We start from the raw sequence: 20,425 nt of genomic DNA, 5'->3' as shown, positions 1-20,425 counted from the left end.
GTACAGTATAGGACGTCTTTACAATATTCCATTTAGAGAACAATCATGACGTGAATTTTGCAACATAGAAAACAACATGACATGGCGATTTACTATTTCAGTTGTATAAAATTAATCACAAGTGTAGCACTTTGTACATTACTAATTAGTATGACCACATTTATGATACATTACGTATCCATTCTCTCACAACCAAGGTTCAATTCAAGGCATCAATCAGATCGTGGTTGCTTTACCACGGGTAATAGGTGCGATGTACAGAACAGTTCCACACATACTTGTGGCAAAATTAACAAACAATATGGTCCCTTCCTCTGGCTTGTAAGGTAGAACTAGTGTCCTGCCTCTGTGAATTACTGTTGGAGTCGCACACAATCTCGTTGCCATTGGTAACCAGCTCTGTGGTGAGTGAGTTGGGTTTAACGCCGCTTTTAACAGTATTCAAGTTATAGCATGTCCAAACTTGCACTCATGTTGAGTGTCGCCAGGGCATCTGGCCATGGGATGTTTAACCCCCTGAAAGTGCATCACACATAACAGTAACACAAACATGATGATTGTTATTTATACACAAGATGAGAAGTACAAAACATTTTTTTTGTCACCGACATGACAGTTCAACGATTCCTACACAACATGGTTCTTATTAGGAGAATGCCATGTTGCCAGTATTCCCTGGGAAATATCTAACACATTTCACACTCTGCCATTATGTTTGTTTGTTTATTTAACGCTGCACTCAGCAATATTCCAGCTATATGACGGCGGTCTGTAAATAATCGAGTCTGGACCAGACAATCCAGTGATTGACAATATGAACATCAATCCTTGCAATAGGGATATGATGACATACATTTACCAAGTCAGCGAGCCTGACCCCACGATCCCATGAGTCGCCTCTTACGACAGTGATCTTAACATTGCTTTAAATCAAGTCTTTGAATGGTACTTAGAAGTGATACATTCACTTGAGCCGATGAAGGAGTAAGTATATACTTTAAAACTATTGTGTTCCATATAATAAAGAAGTCATCCATAAATTCTCTCCCATATTGTTTTAAATGTTCTGTTAGTTATAACATGATGCGAGATGTGGGATGAGGTCCAATTAGTGCAGACTGCAGTGAGTGAGTTGAACGCCGTTTTTAACATTATTCCAGTTATATCACGGAGTGTCAGCCTAATCTGGGAGGAAAGCTCGAAGTGATGCCACAAGCACGGGTATGGTGCTGACAAACCTAGAAACATAATCAGGGCGAACCGAGATTCGAACCCACAATCATAGGTTTCTGGCATGCCCAGGGGACACAACTCTGCACAGTGAATCACGGCACCTTAGACGACTGGGCCACCCATGCCCTCTGCATACTGAAGAGTGAGTGAGTGAGTATGCTTTTACGCCGCTTTTAGCAATATTCCAGCAATATCACGGCGGGGGACACCAGAAATGGCCTTAACACATTGTACCCATGTCGGGAATCGAACCTGGGTCTTCAGCGTGACGAGCAAACGCTTAAACGACCAGGCTACCCGACCGCCCCGCAGACTGAAGAAATATAATACGTGTGTTGAAACCACTCATCAGCACAGCTGCTGAAGAAGGATAAGCATCGGGCGTCTTCCATGATGAACACAACATGTGGACATCCTCCACTGGACCAGGTAGGACAATGCTACACTTCAGGTTTATCTACGATCTTAACCCAAGTACCTGTGGCGCTCAAATCGGGACGGGAAAAAATCCAAAAATAATTTCCGAAAATGTCACATATGCAAAACTACATAATAACAAGTCAACATACCATTTGCTGCAGGGTCCGAATAACGGTCTCTGAACACTTACATACATCCTGGTATACTCGTAGAGACAAAGACAAAATATTCATGACGTGAAACGGGTCATCTACATTGACGTTTCCCCTGTAGCAATGCTTTTGAAAGCATGGTGAAGAAACAAGCCTAACTAACTGAAACCTGCCCTGTCACCTGGGTTTGAATCAACACAAGCACTGCCAGCAATGTGAATGTCAGCATCAGTGCAGATGTACTAAAGTTGGTACAAGACTCAAAGGTGAACCATGTGGAATCTTTCCTAAGGACAGTATTCTTGAAATCACTTTAAACCTTTCGAATTACAAAGTTTCCATGGCTTTCAGATAACAAATCTTTTTTTCAAAAGTACAACCATGGCATCTTCAATTACATCACTATAAACCTCTGGTGTTTCTTTGTGTCTTTCCAAACATTTCCAAGAATCCTCATCCATGTCATATTAACACCCTTGGCTCAAGTTCACCTTGTCTGGTCGGCCATACAGCAGCCACCTTCACAATGATGACGGGCTTCTGCTGATGATGCCATCCTCTTGGTGACCGGCCTCTTGTCATGAGGTCACCTCCATTTTGATGACCGGCTTCTCGTCATGGTCGTCCCTCTTTGTGATGTCATCCTTCAACTGCTGGATCAGCTCTTTGCTCTGTTTCAGTCTCTCATTCAATTCGGAGATCTCGTACCGAATCTTGTTCTTAGCTGAAAGAATGTTGGTCAGAGTTCTCTCCCTTTTCTCATCAACTGAAAACACATGTAATACATAACATTTCATCTTTTTTTCAAAACGTTGAATATAGAATCTTCATTTCACAAAATTTGACATCAACAAATATTTTACAATCATAAACATTAATCACAGTTTTCTCCATCTTAGGTGTCAGCTTCAATACTTAGGTTTGTTTGTTTGTTGTTTAACACCGCACTCAGCAATATTCCAGCTATATGATGGCGAACTGTAAATAATCGAGCCAGGACCAGACAATGCAGTGATTGATAGCATGATTCAGTACTTAGGAACAGACAAATGACAACCAACGACCCACAACATAAGCTCACATTGATGATGTCAAGGTGAGCTAAATACATATTTTGACAGAATGTGCATCAAGGCTTTTTTTGCCCCTTGAAGATCTAGGATAGAATAGGTCTTCAGCAACCCATGCTTGCCGTAAATGGCGACTATGCTTGTCGTAAGAGGCGACTAAAGGGATCCGGTGGTCAGGCTCGCTGACTTGGTTGATGTATGTCATCGTATCCCAATTGCTTGGATCAATGCTCATGATGTCAATCACTTGATTGTTTGGTCTAGACTCGATTATTTACAGACCGCGGTCATGTGGCTGTAATATTGCTGAGTGCGGCATTATACAACAAACAAACAAAAAACAAGGAATATTTAAAAAAATGTTGCCTCTATGACCAGTCCATCCTACTTACAGTCAGTTTCGTGCTTGTACGTCCCGACCGGCATCAGCCGCACGTTGCTCAGGAGCTGCTGCGTCATGGCTGTCGGATCATTGAACACCTGAAACATCATGATGTTAGAGTGTCCAACTCAGTTACGTGCGTTGATATGCATAAAACTGCACATTGAGTGAGGTGGGAAGTGATGCAGGTCTTAGACGTTTACCACTTCGGTGAAACACACGAGCACGGGTATGGTGCTGACAAACCTAGAAACATAATCGGGGCAAACCGGGATTCGAACCCACAATCATAGGTTTCTGGCGTGCCCAAGGGAGGCAACTCTGCACAGCAAATCGCGGGAACTGTGTTGAATGTTTCCTTTCAACCACTGCATGTCAGCTTATAACATTTGTTTGGTTTGTTGTTTAACGCCAGTTCTGTGTGTCTCACCAGCTCATCGTAGAACTCGGCCACCAGGGACTTCTTGCCAAGCATGATGTCAGTTTCACTCTGGAACAGCTTCAGCAGGTGGTACACTGTCACCTACAACACACGCACAGCTTCAGTAAATACACCCTCACCTACAACACACGCACAGCTTCAGTAAATACACCCTCACCTACAACACATGCACAGCTTCAGTAAATACACCCTCACCTACAACACATGCACAGCTTCAGTAAATAATACACCCTCACCTACAACACACGCACAGCTTCAGTAAATACACCCTCACCAACAACACACGCACAGCTTCAGTAAATAATACACCCTCACCTACAACACGCACAGTTCAGTAAATACACCCTCACCTACAACACGCGCACAGCTGCAGTAAATAATACACCCTCACCTACAACACACACACTGCTTCAGTAAATAATACACCCTCTCCTACAACACATGCACAGCTGCAGTAAATAATACACCCTCACCTACAACACACACAGTGCTTCAGTAAATAATACACCCTCCTACAACACACACACACTGCTTCAGTAAATAATACACCCTCTCCTACAACACATGCACAGCTGCAGTAAATAATACACCCTCTCCTACAACACATGCACAGCTGCAGTAAATAATACACCCTCACCTACAACACACTCACTGCTTCAGTAAATACACCCTCACCTACAACACATGCACAGCTTCAGTAAATAATACACCCTCACCAACAACACACGCACAGCTTCAGTAAATAATACACCCTCACCTACAACACACGCACAGTTCAGTAAATACACCCTCACCTACAACACGCGCACAGCTGCAGTAAATAATACACCCTCACCTACAACACACACACTGCTTCAGTAAATAATACACCCTCACCTACGACACATGCACAGCTGCAGTAAATAATACACCTTCACCTACAACACACGCACAGCTGCAGTAAATAATACACCCTCACCTACAACACACCCACTGCTTCAGTAAATAATACACCCTCACCTACAACACACGCACAGCTTCAGTAAATAATACACCCTCACCTACAACACATGCACAGCTGCAGTAAATAATACACCTTCACCTACAACACACGCACAGCTGCAGTAAATAATACACCCTCACCTACAACACACCCACTGCTTCAGTAAATAATACACCCTCACCTACAACACACGCACAGCTGCAGTAAATAATACACCCTCACCTACAACACATGCACAGCTGCAGTAAATAATACACCTTCACCTACAACACACGCACAGCTGCAGTAAATAATACACCCTCACCTACAACACACCCACTGCTTCAGTAAATAATACACCCTCACCTACAACACGCGCACAGCTTCAGTAAATACACCCTCACCTACAACACATGCACAGCTGCAGTAAATACACCCTCACCTACAACACACGCACAGCTGCAGTAAATACACCCTCACCAACAACACATGCACAGCTGCAGTAAATAATACACCCTCACCTACACCACACACACTGCTTCAGTAAATAATACACCCTCACCAACAACACATGCACAGCTGCAGTAAATACACCCTCACCTACAACACACGCACAGCTTCAGTAAATACACCCTCACCTACAACACACTCACTGCTTCAGTAAATACACCCTCACCTACAACACATGCACAGCTTCAGTAAATAATACACCCTCACCTACAAAACACGCACAGCTTCAGTAAATACACCCTCACCTACAACACACGCACAGCTTCAGTAAATAATACACCCTCACCCACAACACGCACAGCTTCAGTAAATACACCCTCACCTACAATACGCGCACAGCTTCAGTAAATACACCCTCACCTACAACACATGCACAGCTTCAGTAAATACACCCTCACCTACAACACATGCACAGCTTCAGTAAATACACCCTCACCTACAACACATTCACAGCTGCAGTAAATACACCCTCACCTACAACACGCGCACAGCTTCAGTAAATAATACACCCTCACCCACAGCTTCAGTAAATATACCCTCGCCTACAAAACACGCACAGCTGCAGTAAATAATACACCCTCACCCACAACACGCACAGCTTCAGTAAATACACCCTCACCTACAATACGCGCACAGCTGCAGTAAATAATACACCCTCACCTACAACACACACACTGCTTCAGTAAATAATACACCCTCTCCTACAACACATGCACAGCTGCAGTAAATAATACACCCTCACCTACAACACACACACTGCTTCAGTAAATACACCCTCACCTACAACACATGCACAGCTGCAGTAAATAATACACCCTCACCTACAACACACACACTGCTTCAGTAAATAATACACCCTCACCTACAACACATGCACAGCTTCAGTAAATACACCCTCACCCACAACACATGCACAGCTTCAGTAAATACACCCTCACCTACAACACATGCACAGCTTCAGTAAATACACCCTCACCTACAACACATGCACAGCTTCAGTAAATACACCCTCACCTACAACACATTCACAGCTGCAGTAAATACACCCTCACCTACAACACATGCACAGCTTCAGTAAATAATACACCCTCACGTACAACACACGCACAGCTTCAGTAAATAATACACCCTCACAGCTTCAGTAAATACACCCTCACCTACAACACATGCACAGCTTCAGTAAATACACCCTCACCTACAACACGCGCACAGCTTCAGTAAATAATACACCCTCACCCACAGCTTCAGTAAATATACCCTCGCCTACAAAACATGCACAGCTGCAGTAAATAATACACCCTCACCTACACCACACACACTGCTTCAGTAAATAATACACCCTCACCAACAACACATGCACAGCTGCAGTAAATACACCCTCACCTACAACACACGCACAGCTTCAGTAAATACACCCTCACCTACAACACACTCACTGCTTCAGTAAATACACCCTCACCTACAACACATGCACAGCTTCAGTAAATAATACACCCTCACCTACAAAACACGCACAGCTTCAGTAAATACACCCTCACCTACAACACACGCACAGCTTCAGTAAATAATACACCCTCACCCACAACACGCACAGCTTCAGTAAATACACCCTCACCTACAATACGCGCACAGCTTCAGTAAATACACCCTCACCTACAACACATGCACAGCTTCAGTAAATACACCCTCACCTACAACACATGCACAGCTTCAGTAAATACACCCTCACCTACAACACATTCACAGCTGCAGTAAATACACCCTCACCTACTACACGCGCACAGCTTCAGTAAATACACCCTCACCTACAACACATGCACAGCTTCAGTAAATACACCCTCACCTACAACACATGCACAGCTTCAGTAAATACACCCTCACCTACAACACATTCACAGCTGCAGTAAATACACCCTCACCTACAACACGCGCACAGCTTCAGTAAATAATACACCCTCACCCACAGCTTCAGTAAATATACCCTCGCCTACAAAACACGCACAGCTGCAGTAAATAATACACCCTCACCCACAACACGCACAGCTTCAGTAAATACACCCTCACCTACAATACGCGCACAGCTGCAGTAAATAATACACCCTCACCTACAACACACACACTGCTTCAGTAAATAATACACCCTCTCCTACAACACATGCACAGCTGCAGTAAATAATACACCCTCACCTACAACACACACACTGCTTCAGTAAATACACCCTCACCTACAACACATGCACAGCTGCAGTAAATAATACACCCTCACCTACAACACACACACTGCTTCAGTAAATAATACACCCTCACCTACAACACATGCACAGCTTCAGTAAATACACCCTCACCCACAACACATGCACAGCTTCAGTAAATACACCCTCACCTACAACACATGCACAGCTTCAGTAAATACACCCTCACCTACAACACATGCACAGCTTCAGTAAATACACCCTCACCTACAACACATTCACAGCTGCAGTAAATACACCCTCACCTACAACACATGCACAGCTTCAGTAAATAATACACCCTCACGTACAACACACGCACAGCTTCAGTAAATAATACACCCTCACAGCTTCAGTAAATACACCCTCACCTACAACACATGCACAGCTTCAGTAAATACACCCTCACCTACAACACGCGCACAGCTTCAGTAAATAATACACCCTCACCCACAGCTTCAGTAAATATACCCTCGCCTACAAAACATGCACAGCTTCAGTAAATAATACACCCTCACCCACAACACACGCACAGCTTCAGTAAATAATACACCCTCACCAACAACACACGCACAGGTTCAGTAAATATACCCTTGCCTACAACACACGCACAGCTTCAGTAAATAATACACCCTCACCCACAACACGCACTGCTTCAGTAAATAATACACCCTCACCTACAACACACACACTGCTTCAGTAAATAATACACCCTCACCTACAACACATTCACTGCTTCAGTAAATACACCCTCACCTACAACACATGCACAGCTTCAGTAAATAATACACCCTCACCTACAACACACGCACAGCTTCAGTAAATAATACACCCTCACCCACAACACGCACAGCTTCAGTACATAATACACCCTCACCCACAACACATCATGAAACATAATGGCATCAACTGGTTCTTAAAATATACTGTCCATCATTACTCACCGGCCTTTCGTTGGGGTCGTTGAAGTAGATCTTAATGACGACTTCAAACTCTCCCCACCCAGTCTCCGTCACTTCATAGGGAGGCTTCATCACCACTGGCAACAGAAAACATGGCACTTACAAAGAGTCCAGGATCTGCGGTGATCAGTGTTTGAATCCAGGACCACATAAATGTTTAACATATCTTGGGTTATGACAAGGAAGCCTTTGTGGTTGAATGAAGGCACCAGGTGATGCTTGCTTGTTTGTTTGTTGTTGTTTAACGCTGCACTCAGCAATATTCCAGCCATCTGACCGCGGTCTGTAAATAATCAAGTCTGGACCAGATAATCCAGTGATGGACATCATGAGCATCGATCCACACAATTGGGATCGATGACATGCATCAACCAAGTCATCGAGCCTGACCAGACGACCCCGTTAGTCGCCTCTTATGACAAGCAGAGTCGCCTTTTACGGCAAGCATGGGTTGCTGCAAATCTTTTGTACCCCGAATCTGCACGGGTCGGTTATGACAAGGAAGCCCTTGGGGTTGAATGTCGGCAGCAGGTAAAGTTTGTTTGTTTGTTTGTTGTTTAACACCGCACTCAGCAATATTGAAGCTATGTGACAGCGGTCTGTAAATAATTAAGTCTGGACCAGACAATCCAGTGATTCACATCATGAGCATCGATCCACGAAATTTGGATCAAAGACATACATCAACCAGCGAGCCTGACCAGCCGATCCCGTGAGAAGCCTCTTACGACAAGCATAGTTGCCTTTTACAGCAAGCATGGGTTGCTGAAGACCAATTCTACCCCGGATCTTCACGGTTGGCACCAGGTGATGACATCTATGCACAGTGTCAATACCTTCAGTGGGGTACTTACAGTGATTTTATGTCAGCATCAAACACTGTCCCGATTCACTCACCTCTGTTCTGGTTGGGGTAACTCTCATGCAGCTTGAAGTGGACTTTCTTCACATAGACTGACATGTCCTGTGGAGGAAAGGGGAACAATGTCATGTTGATGACCACTCTGAAAGCATGACACTGTGAAATGGACTATGCCTCATTATATATACATCCTCATCAACCACACCCACTTCACTTATCACACCTGTGACTGAATGTTGGTTTATGCCACGGCTCAGCGGTATCATAAAACCTATCACAGCAACCTGTAAGAGAAGTAGTCATGATCTGATCAGACAAGCTAGAACTGGAACGCTTCACTCAGTAAAATTCCAGCTATGTGACTGCTGTCTGTAAATAATCCAGAGTGAACCAAAAAATCCAGTGATTTACACCATTACATGCATCATTTGTTTTGTTTGTTTGTTTGTTGTTTAACGCTGCACTCAGTAATATTCCCGCTATATGACGGCGGTCCGTAAATAATTAATTCTGGACCAGACAATCAAGTGATTGACATCATGAGCATCTATCTACGCAATTGGGATGGATGACATGTATCAACCAAGGCAGCGAGCCTGACCACCTGATCCTGTTAGTCGCCTTTTACGACAAGCATAGCCGCCTTTTACGACAAGCATAGCCGCCTTTTACGACAAGCATAGCCGCCTTTTACGGCAAGTATGGGTTGCTGAAGACCTATTCTACCCCGGACTCTTCACGGGTCTTACATGCATCAACCAACATGATGATGTTCTGTATGTAAAACTCTAGACCTGACAATCCAGTGCAAGTAAAGAAGTAAGCAGTATTCAGGCACTATATCTTTCGTAATGTTCTTCAGGGTCTCAAATACACTTGTTCACAGACAGCACCCAGTGTTCGAAATACTGTAAATCTTGATATTAATGCGAGCATGAATTAAATGCGAAAAATGCGAGTGGTCTTTGCTCACATTATTAAACATCGCATTTATATCAACAATAAGACATTTTGGACAGCACAAATACCAACTTACACATACGCTAAAAACAAACAACTATGTATTCCACATCACTGTTTATTACTTACTTACTTACTTTGGAGATTTAACGTGCGCTTTCCGACTGATGCGTATTTCGCACGCGGGCCCGGCCAGGCCATTTAATGTGTTTCCGAAAGGGGCGAAAGTGGTGTGTGCAACCCAAGAGGGGGGGTTAGGGGTTGTTTATATCGAATTTGGAAATTTTGAGATTTGGAATAGATGTTGATGGGGTTGGGAAAGAGAACTAAGGGAGCTGGGTATGGTGGATGTTTGTTTGTTTATGTGATTTTGATTTGGTAGATTATTTTGTTTTTAGATGCATTTTATTAGTTCCATTTTGATTAAGAATACGCCTAAGGCCTTGAAGTTTTCTAGTTTATTTTGTGGGTTTAGTATTGCTTCTAGAGTGAGAGCCTTGTTTCGTTTGAGAATGGTTTGTAATGCGGTTCGATGTGTTAGGTAGTGTGTGCAGTGGATGAGTGCGTGTTCTGGGGTTTCTTGTTGTTTGCAGTGTGGGCAGTTACCTGTAGTGTGTTTTTTTTTTTTTTTTAGGTGGTTATTTAGGTTGGCGTGTCCTGTTTGGAGTTTAGTGATTACTCTGTCGATTTTTTTTGATGGATGGAAAATGTTTGGTTTGGTTAGTGGTTTGGTTAGTGGTTTGCTGAGTACTTTTTTGATTTGGCTATTTGAGTTTAGTTAGATATAGGTTATGCCATTTTTGGGTGATTTTTTGCTTGTTTACACTTTTAATTTCTGATATTGAGATGGGTAAGTTTAAGCTTATTTCTGGGATTTTGAGGATAGTTAAGCTGCTTTATTGGCGTCTTCATTACCGTATATTCCTACATGGGCGGGGGATCCATAAGAATGTTATTTGTTTGCCTGCCTTAGTTAGGTCGTTTGAACTTTTAAGTATTTGATTTATTAATTTAGGTCAGTTTTTGGTATTTTTGTTTTGGAGGGCTTGCAGTCCACTTAGGGAGTCGGTAAGTATTAGGATTTTTTTGTGGTTTTTGGATTCTTGATTATGGAGGGCTGAGGCCATGCCCATTAGTTCTGCTGTGAATATTGATTGGTTGTTTGGGAGTCGGAAGGATTGTGTGGTTTTAGTTGGTTGTGTGGTATGGACTCCGAAACCTGTGTGTTTGGAGGTCGGATCTGGAGATCCTCCATGTAAATTTGACACCAATTTGGCCAATTTTCGTGTATATATGTTAGTGTGGTGGTCTTAGCTATGTTTGGGTCAGTTTGTTTATTTATTTGGCTAGCTAGTGTTGTGTCTATTTTGGGTATTTTAAGTTTAGGGGTGAAGATATTTGATTGTTTGCAGTTTTGTTTAAGATTTTTAATTTGGTGTTCATTTAGGTAGTTTGTTATTCTTTGGGATATTGGGGTAAGTAAGGGGTGTTTACGAGCTAGAGCTTGGTTTTTGGGACTGATGTTTTGGTTTATTAAGTTTTGGATGAGAGGGTTTGATTGGGACGCGGCCCAGAAATTTAAGCTTAGCTGTTCCCTGCGTAGACTTAGTGGCATTTCTCCTGTTAAGGCCTGAAGTGAAGTGTAGGAGGTGCCATGTTGGGTGCGTGTAATTAGTTTGAGAGCCTGATATTGTATTGAGTCAAGTCTTTTAGATAGAGAGTTGTTTAGGGTGTTGTATATGGCGCAGCCGTGGTCTAGTTTTGATCTAATTAGTGATATGTAGAGAGAGAGGAGGGTATCTTTGGAGGCTCCCCAGTTAGAACCAGTTGGGCATCTTAGCGTGTTTAGGTCTTTACTGCATTTAGTTGTTAGGTTTTGGATGTGAGCATCCCAGGAGAGATGTTCATCGAAAATAAGTCCTAAGAATTTGGTTTGTTTTTGAAATTTTATTGTTTTGTTGTTTAGCTGGAGGATTGGGGAGGTGGGTTTCATGTTATTATGTTTGAATACTATTCCTGTTGTTTTTTCTGAGTTAAGGGAGAAGCCCCATTTGTCAGCCCATTGTAGTATTTTATTTAGAGATTTTTGGAGTAAATTTTGGGCCATTTTAATGCTTTTAGTGCAGATCCAGAGGGCTCCATCATCCACGAATTTTGATGTGTTTACTTTAGGGGATAGGCCCTCGAATAGATCATTTATCATTATATTGAAGAGTGTGGGGCTGAGGATACTGCCCTGGAGAGTGCCATTTTCTAAGGGACATTGTTCAGATAGTGTTTGGTCTAAAGCCACGGTTATTTTACGATTGTTTAGGAAGTCCTGGATGTAGTTTTATTCTGACCTTTGAGTCCTATTTTTTAAAGTTTTTGTATTAGCCCGTCGTGCCATACCATGTCGAAAGCTTTAGAGAAGTCTAAGAAGATGCCTTTGGTATATTGTTTATTTAGTTGTCCTGTCTTAATATCTTGCTCTAGTCGGGCGAGGTTATCTAGGGTTGAGCGGCCAGGAGTGAAACCGCTTTGATCTGGGTTTATGATGTTATTTTGGGTTAAGTAATGTTGTAATCTATTTTTTGCCATTGATTCCATTACTTTGCATAAGTTTGAAGTTAGGGATATTGGTCTATATGAGTTAGCTTGATTAGCTGGTTTATTAGGTTTAGGGATTGGTATGACTAGGGCCTGTTTCCAGGGAGTAGGAACCTGTCTGTTTAGGTGGATGAGATTGTATAGTTTGAGTAGTGCCTGGAGTAGTTTTAGGGGGAGTTTTATAATTATTTGGTAAGAAGTTAGGTCTAATCCTGGGGCTGTGCCCCTTTTCCTGTTTTGGATTACATAGAAGAGCTCCTCCATTGTGTAGGGCGGGTTTATTTCTAGATTGTTATTGTTTGGTTCTTTTGTGAGTTTCTTTTCGGTTTTAAGTTTATCTTGGAATTTTTGGCTGAAGTTGGTGTTACTGCTTACGGCTGAAAAGTGGTTGGCGAGATTATTTGCTTTTTTGGGCGGGGTTGGTTGAGTTGTTAATGTTAGGGGTTTTTTTTATGTCGTTTTAAGCCTCTAATGGCGTGGATTGTTTATTGACCAGCACTTGTTACAAGTATATAAACAATGTCATTCAAATCCTGTGAATTGTCACTGCTGGGGTCAAGACAAGCGTTCTACTCACTCATGTCATCACTGATCACACCTGCAAGTCCAGACAGACGCCACCCAACACGGTGTCTTTGCTCTTTGTGACTGCATCAAAGGCTGACACGAGCCAGCGTGCACGTATTGTTTTAGCTGAAGTACTCTACTCAGCGCTACTAAGCGCTGCTATTTGGTGTGTGATTGGATTAATGTAAGGTTGGATTAAGGTGAGGATTCTCCTGTAAACCTGACAGAGGATATTTTGTTTAGATATAAATCCACTGATGCTTGAGAGGAGGGGGTCTTCGCCCATGTTGGAATCTTTGGAAATGAAAACGCAGATAAAGCAGCAAAATTATCCCTTAAACTCTCAGAAACTCAAAATAAGAAATCAAAAGTGTCACTAAACAAAAAATCAACAAAAATGGCAAAATATATACCAAAACTCAAATAGCCAAATCAGGAAAGTACTAAAAAAAAAACTTAACTAAACCAAAAATACTACACCCATCCAAAAAAACGACTACAAACAGGCCACACCAAACTAAATAATCACCGTAAAATAGCTAAACTACACACAACAGGAAACTGCCTACATTGCAAACAACAAGAAACACTAGAACACATACTCATTCACTGCACACACTACCAAACACACCGAACAACACTACAGACCACCCTAAATCTTAAAACCGCACTTACACTAGAATCATTCCTAAATCCACAAAAAAAATTAGAAAAATTCAAAGCCTTAGGCATGTTAGGCATATACCTAATTAAAACAGGACTAATTAGTCGCATTTAAACCCAAATAAAATATTAAAACCAAAACTACCTAATCTAACAACCACCAAACACACACAGCTCCCTTAATTCGTCCTCCACCCACTCTTGGCATTCATTCCAAATCTCAAAATTAACTATTTAAGCAACCCCTAAAGCCCCCTCCAGGGTTGCACAAACTCACTTTTCCCCTTTTCGGAAACACATTAAATGGCCTGGCCGGGCCCGTGTGCGCACATACGCTTGCAGTCGGAAAGCGCACGTTAAATCTCCAATATAAGTAAGAAAGAGGAGGGGGTGTTGCATTCATATTGAGTCGCATTTTTAGCTAGGGGCTAGCGGTCACATTCTTTTGGAGATGCCTTTACTTTCACGTTTTACAGTAGCTACCTGTCCAATAGCCAAAAGCCAGTTACTCTGACACTTCAGTGAAACTACTTTCTTTCTCAGCTGGACCCCCGCAGATTCGTTTTGTTGAAAGGAAGCAGTAAATACATTAAAGAGTAATGCAGGATGAGTAAAAAATTGATAAACACACTATACCTCATTCTTGTACGGTTTCACATACACAGTCCACTGGTGAGTATGGCCATCCTCTTCACGTTTCTTGCCAAAGTAGCGGGCGATGTTGCCATAGACGATCGGCTTGACCAGAGTTACGCCCTGCAGACAGAAATCCAGGACAGGCTATCAAACAACGGTACACAACAATTTCACAACATCATGTCTTGAGATTGACAATCAGAAGTGTACAAAACCCAGAAACTCAAGGGTCCCTTCCAAGGTTCTAATGTTCTAAAGACTTAATGAACTTGTTGTAGTTTGTTTGTTATTTAACGACACACTCAGCAATATTCCAGCTATATGCAGGGGTCTGTAAATAATCAAGTCTGGACCAGACAATCCAGTAATTAACATCATTAGCATCGATCCACGCAATTGGGACACGATGACATGCATGAACCAAGTTAGCAAACTTTAATATTTTTTACAGATTGCAGTCATTTAGCTGAAATATTGCCGAGTGCAGCGTTAAACATGTTAAACAACAAATAAACAAAACAATAAACAAGATAAAGAATGTCAGATCATCTGTCACTCTTTATCAAGTTTATTGTTTTGTTTAGATCAGCTGATGGGCTGCAATTTGTACAACATTCATTACACCAGCGTATTCTGCACTGTATATCATAAATGCATGCAATTTGCAACAAGATGCCAAAGTGCACAACGTGTTCATTTTCTACCTCATTCCTGTGTTCCCGTTAATGACAAATGGTTAGATATGAACATCAAACGGTAACAGTGAGTGAGTTGGGTTTAACACCGCTTTTAACAGTATTCCAGTTATATCGCGGCGTGTCAGCTTAATGTGGGAGGAAAGCCCGAAGTGATGCATGTCTTAGACGTTTACCACTTCGGTGAAACCCACCAGCACGGGTATGGTGCTGACAAACCTTGAAACATAATCGGGGCGAACCAGGATTCGAACCCACAATCATAGGTTTCCAGCGTGCCCAAGGCACAGCGAATCGCGGCGGCTTAGACGACTGGGCCACCCGTGCCCCCTCAAACGGTAACAAGGCAGTTCACTTGGCACAGTTTCTACAGAGATAATCGCGGCACTCTGCGATCATTAGGGTTAGTTATGATCATGTTAGGGTTTGGGTAGGTTACCCTCAACTCCATACTCGGCCCTTGATATCCCAATTCCAATCAAGCACCCCTTTACAGACTTTACCCATTTAAAAGGATCAGTTGTAGGGCTGGGATGGTTAATTCAGGTCTGGGGGATCCTGAGTTGGACCCGGGTACCCACATGACTACCCGGACCTGTGGTTAGTCACGTGATATGCTGTAATCAGTGGTAATGACAGTAACCATAAAACTCAATGGTTACACAACAAGTATAGCAGATGTTCACATTTCTTTCTCACTGTGCAAGTATACGTTCTGACTTTTATATGTTCGAGTAAGGATAAAGAGTCTATCCACTGCAGTGTATGCATGATCAGATCATTTTATCTAAATAGGTTTTGCCAGGGCTGCAGTAAAACAATTCCCTTTCGGACATTTTGTACCCAACTCTTGATACCTATAGCGGGTATCCGGTTAGGGCCGGGTAATAGTGTGTTGAGTACCCAGGTAGTAAATTTGGACTTGTCCCAGCTCTAATCAGTTGTGAGGATCGAATTGAGAATATTACTTTAGTAAGGAGGGTTTTTTTTAATGAAAGTCCCTGCAAAGAATCATACTGCCTACAATGCTAATTGTTGGTGCAGGTTATTGCACATGCTGTGTTTATTGTGTTACTTCAAGCAGAGACCATATAATATTTTATGGTCTCTGATCCAAGCAGTTTCATTAACATATCATAATAACCTACAAGTTTTAGAAATTGACATAAGTCCTAAAGTCCTTGCCAAACTGCCCAAAAATAGTAAAGGTATCATAAGGACTAGTAGAAATTTGCAATTTTTAACGGGTTTGCTATATGTCATTATAAGGACTGGTTGACTGAAACTGTTAGTTTCTACCGCTGTTTACCAGATTATTTTCAACAAGTTCAAGCACATGACATGTCCAAGTCATTTTTTCGACAATTCCTTAACAAATTAAAATCAGGTAAACAGAAATTTGCGCTAATAACTGTAACTTGGAGTTACTTATCACTGTAACGAAATTACGTGCATCTGTTCCAAGAAGCAACTCACCTTTATTCTGCCGCCAGAATCTGGTCCAAAGTCGGCCATAGCACTCTTCGATATGACACGGTAGTCAATACCCTAGAGACAGAATTGTAACGTCTATTTCCTGGCAATTATCAGCAAGGAATACAACAATGGTTGTCCGAAATCACACAACGTTCACTGTTTACCAACTTACACTCTCGGAAGTCCCGCGATACATTGGTAGAGTTACCTCCCTTAGATATCGGACGAATCAAATATTGTTCTCGGAGAAGATTCCGGAATGTGCTGTGTCGATGCACAGAAGGGATGACTGTTCGTTTATATAGCTTAAATATAAACCACAAATTACACATATATTATTACAATTGTGGAGTCTTTCAATAGTATCAACAACAAAATAACCAAAAGCAAACAAAACAAATCTTAAGAAAGGTCTAACACAAAATTAATACACTTGTGAAATAAAATTTCTATATAAATATGATTTCAATAATCAATAAAAATGGTTTGTTATGATTATGGTAAGTGAATAAAAGAATATATTGCAACACTCCAGACTCAACCAAAGACTTCGCGTTCATCTGAAACACCTGTAAGAACAGGCGCCACGTGACACATGTCCACGCGATTTTCACGTGCTGCACGTGATGCTATAAATAGAATTTTCACAGTTTTAACCATTACAACATTCTCTGTGTCAACACGGTATGTTCAGAAGAAGAATTTCCAGTAGTGAACGTGTGACAGATATCGGAGACAAAAGGGGATATGACAACATAGATGGGAACTACTCAACCGCTCACAAACATTTAATTGAGGGCTAATCCTGTGAACATATATTAATCTGTCTGTGCGTGCGTGCGTGCGTGCGTGTGTCCTGACAAATTAAAAGATGATATTTGTAGGACTTTCGCGATTACATTTTTGTTCACATATGTACGAAATATTACTTAAACACACTGAACCGCAAAAGAAACGTCACCATGGATAGATATATGAGAAACCTTATTTGTCCAAACACTGTAAACATACTTTAAGACATATTAAAAAGATGAAACTTGGCAAAACTGATCATAAAGGTTGAAATTAAAGTGTCAAATGATCTTAAAGTGAAACACAACACTAGTCTCTGAGAAAATGGCATCGCAAGTCAGTATCTCATGTGTCCGCCATGTGCATTGATGACTGCTGTGCAACGTTGATACATGGAATGGATGAGGCGGTTAATGAAGGCCAAAGGCACTTGAGCCCACACTCCGAGGAACGCCTGACGCAGGTCAGCTGCAGTTGTCGGCCTTGATCGGACGTCATTCAATCGTCTTTGAATATCGTCCCACAGGGATTTAAATCGGGACTGAGGACAGGCCACTGCATGGTTCTGATGCCATTCTGCTGGAGGAAGTCTCTTGTTGCTTTCGGAGTGTGGGCGTTATCATACTGAAACTCGTGGTTGCGGCGACGTGCCAAATCAGGTATGGCGTGTGGTCTCAAGACTTGATCAACGTACTGAGCTGCTGTGACACTATTGCCTCTCCCAGGACCGATGTTCTGGAAGACCACAGGGCCGACCCTCTGTGCAAGACCAATTCCACCTCACACCATGATGCCACCCCACGAGTCCGTCTCAACACAAGCATCCAAATAACGTTCCCCACGGCGTCGCCAGACTCACTCTCTCTATGCCATTTGCTGTTGAGATACAGTAACGGCTATCGTCTTCTGTTCGGTTCCAATGCTGGTGCCGTGTTGCCCACTGAAGACTGTCCCGGCGATGACGTGGTGTCAGAATGGGTCCTCGGTGTGGCCTGTGACAGTGGAGGTGTATCCTCACATCGGGTGGTGACCCTTGGTCTTATTCTACGTGGTCAATCATCTTTAGTTTTGGTGGTCTGGTACCGTTGCTGGAGCCTGTACTTGAAATTCATTGGCTACTTGCCGGGCGGTTTGTCCAACTTGCAATCGTCCAGGGGCTTGGTGTCGCTGATTTCTTGTCAATCTTGGCATATGGTAGCAATTCAATAACGAATGAATATCCGATCTTGGTGAAGTTTTATATAGGGGGTACATTTCAATTTACACGGAACTCACGTGCATCGGGTTACTATGGCCGTTGCCGTGATGCGTTTGGGCGATCGGTTTTATTGTCATCTGCTTTGTTTTTTATCATCAAATTTCATTTTTCCGGATAAGATGATGTTAACTTTGGTAAACATTACCCAGATATTTAAATGACAACCTTTTATGCAATGTTACTTGGGGTGACGCTTCTTTTGCCGTTCAGTATATATATAAAACATAATATTGGTCCAGACTCGATTATTTACAGACCGCCGTCATTTTGCTGGAATATTGCTGTGTGCGGCGTTAAATATCAAACAAACAAACATAATGGCAGAGTGTGAAATGTGTTAGATATTTCCCAGGGAATACTGGCAACATGGTATTCTCCTAATAAGAACCATCTTGTGTAGGAATCGTTGAACTGTCATGTCAGTGACAAAAAACAATGTTTTGTACTTCTCATCTTGTGTATAAATAACAATCATCATGTTTGTCTTACTGTTATGTGTGATGCACTTTCAGGGGGTTAAACATCCCATGGCCAGATGCCCTGGCGACACTCGACATGAGTGCAAGTTTGGACATCGGCGATGTCACATGCTTTTTCTTGCTCAAGTGGATTTCAGAGATTGTCTTTGTATTATTTACTGTTTTGGTTCATAAGGCGTTTCTAAAGTTTCAGACAATTCATTTCGTGGTTTAGTACCCATCGGGTAGTGTAGATAGTAGCTTTAATAACATTTTTAGTCAAGCCGGGCACAGAGTGTGCTGCCATTTGACAAAGTTAATAATGAATTATTGGGACAGTCTTTGCCTGCCTGAAAGTGGAAGTAAGGACAGCATAACAGTCAATATAAGATACATATTCATGGACATAATCCAGTCACGAAGGAGACTGCTGACAGATGACGGTATTTAAATAGTGTCTGACAAAGCCAACATAGAGAAAATGGAAAGTGTCAGTAAGCTGACACCAGTCCTTGGTACAAGTGTGCGGCGTTAAAAAAACAAACAAACAAACAAACAAAAGCCTGTGCGTTGACTTCAGTGATTGTTTTCGTGGCCTTGCAAAGGGAGGAGTGTTTTCCGATGGACTTTCAAATCCCCTCCTGCCAAATCCTAACGGTTGTGGTTGAAGGGGATGGCAATGCATATTGATCACAATTTTGAGGTCTGTATAATATAATTAATAATTAATGATAAAAGAATTTTTCAGTTACAGTCAGTTGAATATCACAGTGGTCTTATTTGAATAAAACACACTGTGCTTTCACATACATGTGTTGCCTGTAGCTTTGCTACTTACCTGAGTTTGGAACAAAGTGTGCAAGGTGAGGTTTATGTGTTAAATGTAGCACCATCACCAGGCAGGAGAACGGAAGGTCCGGGGTTCGACCCCCGACCGCGTCGGTTATCTCCCCAAACCCCTACATTCCATTTCCCCTACAACCCAGTTCCCCTACAATTAGTTAAAACAACACGCGGCATTTACCTGTCTGGCATTATGAACTCACCTAAAGGAGAGATTAATCTCCTATATCAGTCAGTCAGTCAGTCACTAACATGACATCAAC

At 42.2% G+C, this 20,425-nt stretch overlaps 1 protein-coding gene across 1 annotated transcript; it reads right to left on the bottom strand.

Annotated features, from left to right (window-relative positions):
* Positions 1-551: 551 nt before the first annotated feature.
* LOC139477829 (YEATS domain-containing protein 4-like) lies at positions 552-16,992 on the bottom strand. The gene is made up of 7 exons (XM_071260244.1): positions 16,812-16,992; positions 14,641-14,760; positions 9,261-9,327; positions 8,346-8,440; positions 3,688-3,780; positions 3,268-3,355; positions 552-2,571 (listed from the first exon to the last, which is right to left on the bottom strand). The coding sequence occupies exons 1-7, from the start codon at positions 16,848-16,850 to the stop codon at positions 2,384-2,386; spliced, it is 690 nt and encodes a 229-aa protein (XP_071116345.1). The 5' UTR covers positions 16,851-16,992; the 3' UTR covers positions 552-2,383.
* Positions 16,993-20,425: the final 3,433 nt, after the last annotated feature.

This window comes from Haliotis cracherodii, unplaced genomic scaffold, assembly GCF_022045235.1.
Source record: "Haliotis cracherodii isolate W230 unplaced genomic scaffold, xgHalCrac1.p SCAF_36, whole genome shotgun sequence".
NCBI lineage: Eukaryota > Metazoa > Mollusca > Gastropoda > Lepetellida > Haliotidae > Haliotis > Haliotis cracherodii.
This window is presented reverse-complemented; position numbering and strand designations above follow the sequence as displayed.